This window comes from Notothenia coriiceps, unplaced genomic scaffold (assembly GCF_000735185.1).
Source record: "Notothenia coriiceps isolate Sejong01 unplaced genomic scaffold, NC01 NC01_scaffold00024894, whole genome shotgun sequence".
Lineage (NCBI taxonomy): Eukaryota > Metazoa > Chordata > Actinopteri > Perciformes > Nototheniidae > Notothenia > Notothenia coriiceps.
This window is the reverse complement of record NW_011357595.1, coordinates 39,500-44,378: the sequence shown is the minus strand read 5'-3', so window position 1 is coordinate 44,378 and position 4,879 is coordinate 39,500. Positions and strand designations below refer to the sequence as shown.

At 38.1% G+C, this 4,879-nt stretch overlaps 1 protein-coding gene across 1 annotated transcript in view; it reads right to left on the bottom strand.

The window, feature by feature from the left end:
- LOC104955866 (alpha-1,6-mannosylglycoprotein 6-beta-N-acetylglucosaminyltransferase B) overlaps window positions 1-4,879 on the bottom strand; it is an 89,510-nt gene that overhangs the window by 61,969 nt on the left and 22,662 nt on the right. Inside the window, exons 5-6 of the mRNA XM_010783256.1 lie at window positions 2,799-2,872; window positions 1,125-1,292 (exon numbers count right to left, since the gene is read on the bottom strand). Of these exons, the coding sequence (XP_010781558.1) occupies window positions 1,125-1,292; window positions 2,799-2,872 (242 nt within the window). The remainder of the gene's footprint in view (window positions 1-1,124; window positions 1,293-2,798; window positions 2,873-4,879) is intronic.

Here is a 4,879-nt window from a genome sequence, read left to right as displayed (position 1 = left end):
CTAATGGTGGGATAAACCTTGAGGAGTGAATGTAAGGACAATGCATCATGTGTTGATGCAGAAAACAAGAAGGGAATGATGCGGAAAAGCAAAGAAAACTAGGAGTGACAGGCAGCACGCACCTCTAGGGGACGATCCGCAGTGGGTATTTAGAATCTCCCAGGAGCTATTTATCAGGAAATGAAGTGATAAATGCTCTGCTGGTACTTGGAGAATACGTTTAAAGCACTCTGCAGCATCGGTGTCAAGCTACAAAATCGACAGAGGCAGTAAACATTGGTGTTTAGCATTCTGTCCTTGGTGTTTTTCTTTGTCATTTTTAATGCTCAATTGATTAAGAACATTTTTGGCAGTTTAGTTTCAGATGTATACCTCATTCCTTGTCACTGCTTAAGCCTTTTTATGGCATGTGAACAATGTAAAATATATGTAAATATATACTAAGTTGTTTCAGCACCTTGGCCTTTTCGAACTCTCAGGTGAATATTTAAAAAAAAACCTTTCTCTTTTCCCCAGGATTTTCTCTTCACACTGAACTGGTTTGAGACAACAGAACAATCTCTAGTGCAGAGACAGGTATTTACTCATTGTTGGACAACACTTGGGAAACAGGTCATGGCCATGCAACAGGCCATGCTTGTGCTTTTGGGGAACTTAGACTGCAGTTATTATTTGACCTATACGTCAAAATGTTGCTCTGTTCCTATCTTTTCCTTTCAGCCTACTGTTTTGCAATCCAAAAAAACGAAATGTTGTGTTACGTGCATAGACTGTATCGAAAAATATCCCATAGTCACTTCAATGGTACCTATTGGTAGTGTGACTAGGGTTTTAAAATATTGTTTTGTCATTTAACATGAGTGTAGTAACATGAGACATTTTCAGGTGGTTAAAACATTAGCATATGTTGCTTTATTATTTGATTCTAAGTTGGACCATAATTTACATCAAACTATTCATATAAAAGGTTAACTGAGGTAATAGATCAAGTGAGAAGTAGTAGTTTTTCATAGACTTCCACACAAATATACTTTTTTTTGCAAGTAGCGGAGTTGCCCCCTGCTGGCCATTAGAAATAATTCAGGTTTAGGGCAATCCGACCCCACGGCTTGCCTTATGGTTACCTGTTTTTTGGGCAGAGGCTTCAAGGTGGGTGTAGCAGTCTGGTTCCTCCAGATTAGTGGAGGGCAGAACCACTCCACCTCGCTCAGGTAGACGAGGAAGGAGCAATCTGAGCCGTCTACACCATAAAAGGCATAGCAAGGGTCCGACGTCCAACGAGCGTGCATCCACTGGAAGACAAACAAACACAATTCTGTCTTTAAGGAGTATACTTTACGGACATATTGATATTTGACTAGAGATTGCCTTAAAAGCATCCTGTGTGTCCTCTCATAATTTTGAAACTGAATGGGCATGTTATTATTTTTCACTCTCATTTATCTTTAATGTGATGCCTCTGGTCCTTTACTGTAAGGTACATGCAGCCATCAGCTACATTTATATCTGGGTTTAGCTGGCTGAATAAACCTCTGTGCTCAAGTACTCCAGATAATTGAGCGTTTTCATGTCTTAATGCATGCAACGTAAGTCAGCAAAACAATCTGACAAGGTCATCCGGCAGGGTAACGTGATTAAGGAGAGAGGGCGGATTTTATTTAAAATGACTCATTTTCTGACATGCACTGTAGGCTGCAAAGAGTGGATATGCAAGAGGAGGAAGCAGAGAGAACTCGTTATTAGTGAAAACGTCTGGTTTTCTCACTAGGCTCATCCAACATTAGGCTGGATGGCTGTCATAAGAAGGTAGGGAGAGCTAAAGGATCATCCATATTCGCCTCCAGGAGAAAGGGACTTCAGTATGTTGCGACTGAAGCTTAAGCTGTTTTCTGTTAAAGAGAAAAACTAAACGGCAGAAACTGTTAGTTATACTAAAGCAGGAAGTACAGAGCACAGAAAAAGCAAGAAAGTTAGAAGACACAATATCTGGACGACAGAAATCTTGTTCTCATTTCATTTCAAACCTTTATTTATACAGATGAATCCCATTCAGATCATTGATCTCTTTTTCAAGGGAGACCTGCTCAAGTTCTGCTTGTGAACTATGAACTTTTCACACATTTTGTCCTCAAATATTGAGTTTTTTTCACCAATTTCCAAATGTTAATAGAAGGAACACTTTGGACATACTGTTTTGTTTATGCCTGTATTCTCCCTGAATCCTGCAGGTCCGCTGCAACTCTTAATACTTTTAAATCCAGACTAAAAACGTATATTTTTGCCGCTGCATTTGAGTGAGCTGTTTATATCCACAGTGCAGTATGGCTTTTTCATGAATTCTATATATGTTGTATTTATTTTTATTATCTTTGATTTTTAATGCCTGTTTTTAAATGCCATTTCATAATGTGTTTCTGCTGTATTTATTCTAATTTGTAAAGCACTTTGAATTGCCGTGTGCTGAAAGGTGCTATATAAATAAACTTGCCTTGCCTTGTACAAAGTGCTATTTTCTGCTGTTGCTAAAAGGCTTTTATTCACACAATGTAAGGTATAAACACAATATGTAGTTTGTTTATAAAACCATATATGTCATTTTTTTATCTTTTCCATTTTGTGTTTTTCTTTGCCGTGACTCAGAACAATTTGTCACTGAGACAACCCTTTTCTCCCCAAAAAAGCCTCTTATCTTTTTGTACACAATGTATGTTGCACCAAGGTGAGGCGCCAGGCGAGGACACGGGCTATTCGCTGTTTTTGTGAAACGATTTGGACTTAAGTGAGATATGGAAACTTACATCCATCTTGCTGAGACAGTCTGGATAACGGGGGTCTTTAGGAGTCCCGCATTGTGCTAATGTTCCATCCCTGACTGGAGAGAAGAAAAAGTACAAGTTGTTTATCAAAGACAGCACACTATCAGACATCAGGACAAATCAGAGAAAAATATCATCGTTGTGTTTTTTGTGCACAGACACAAAAGTAAATAAAAAAGAAATGCTTGCAAGGTACATTAAATATATATATATGGTGTTTTTAAATCTATCAGGAATTTTAAAAAAAGTATCTGTTTTGTATTCCCTTATCTTCTTTATTAATTTTTGTTTAGTAAAAGTTTAATAAATCTATAAAAATATAAATATTATATAAAAATATTTCCTTTGAAGTAAAAAAAAGAAAAGTTAATAATAATAATAAATCACAATTATATGATATAACTCTTATTTTTTTAAATTTCTTAATTGAATTCTAATTTGTATTTGTTATATTATTTTTCCATTAACTATAGCATTTTATCAAATTTGATTTATTTCTCTTCTCTTTGTCAAGCCCTTTGAAAGGTGCTATACAAATAATATATCATAAGTTATTATCTAGAAATTCTGTCAATATGTCAGATTTAACGTAAGGTTGAATGTTGCATTACAACAACCAGCTCCATACTGTATATGAATAAATACATAGCATTAACGACAGCCTTGGACCTCCAGGGCTTGTATTGATCAAACAGGTCTTTACGGTGCTTCCCTCTGGCATTTGGTCTGTTTGCGTTTCACATTACAGCTAGATGCAGGCTTTGGGATGAACAGAGACAAATTAGAGAGCAGAGCTAGCTAACAAGCTCCTGTAAAAGCTTGTCATCCCGGGCTGAACGGCCAAGTCTTTGTTCCCACCCACTCACTGGATTTACTATAGATAGATTGCATTAGTATGATTCATAAAAAGGACAATCTCCCCCTCTTATTTGCTCCCTAATCCTCTATCCGTCTTCCGTCTCATTGCGATGTTCTCTCTCTATCTTTCCTTTTAGTCTCTGCGTCTCCTCTCCTTCCGTTTCCCTCGTTTCTTCTCCTTGAAGCACGGCACTAGTGAGGCTAATTAAAAGGAGAAGTTGAAGCTGCTCTGCCAGCCTCCTGCCAAGCATCGAAGAGCACAAACAGGGACAAATAATTGCCAGCCATTCTGTCTGATTACCACGATAACAACAGATGTCTCACGATGAAAAACGCTATTGCATGCCGCTGTCAAAACTTAGCCAGGTTCAGATCCGCCTAACTTAAATGATAGCAGGCATCATGACAGACACATTATCTGATACATTTTAATGAGACAGTGAGGGCAATAGACATAAAGTTCAATGTAGCGGGAAACAGGAGGGGAATTGAATTGTGAATTAAACTCGCTGTCGGATTCCTATTCTGTGCCCAATAAAGAAATTGGGAGTGAAGGCTAATAAAGAAAGCTGACAGGCCCAGATCCCATTAACTAGGCCGTAATTCGTCATCATGATTTAAGCGTCCTGTAGTCGTGTGGTTATGATAGGGCAGCAGCGATGGAGCACTGGAGCTCCCACAGCCTGACACACACACAGTAGCTTGCTATTCGAAGGGCTAATGTGCTGTGAATAATATCTGTCATGTTCTATATGATCAACCAGCAAGAACACATAGATGGTGCATTCAAGTGCAGACTGGATCCAGGCTTGACGGTCAGGCTTATGTGGGCAGCAGGGAAAAGTGTCTTCAGATTGGATGGATTTGAAATAGACAGTGGGGGATTCATCTTTTTTTCTTTTACTGTATTTAAAATTAGTATTCTACTATTTCAACAATTGGACAGTTTAAACATCCTAAAAACAAACAGAATTAGTAGAAGCGGGAGGGCAGAAAGCATAGTTCATAATGAGCCCTCCTGTTAGTCATCCAGCTGCAGGGTAAAGAAAAAAAGATAATTCCGTAATTAAATACTCACACAGACAACCACAATTATATATATATATACCCATGTTTTGGTTAGTTAGAGTAGTCTGCTAAACATTTTTTTTACAAGATTCCTCTTGAGGTGTGTGTTTTTTAAAATCGTACCTTTGTTGCCGGCC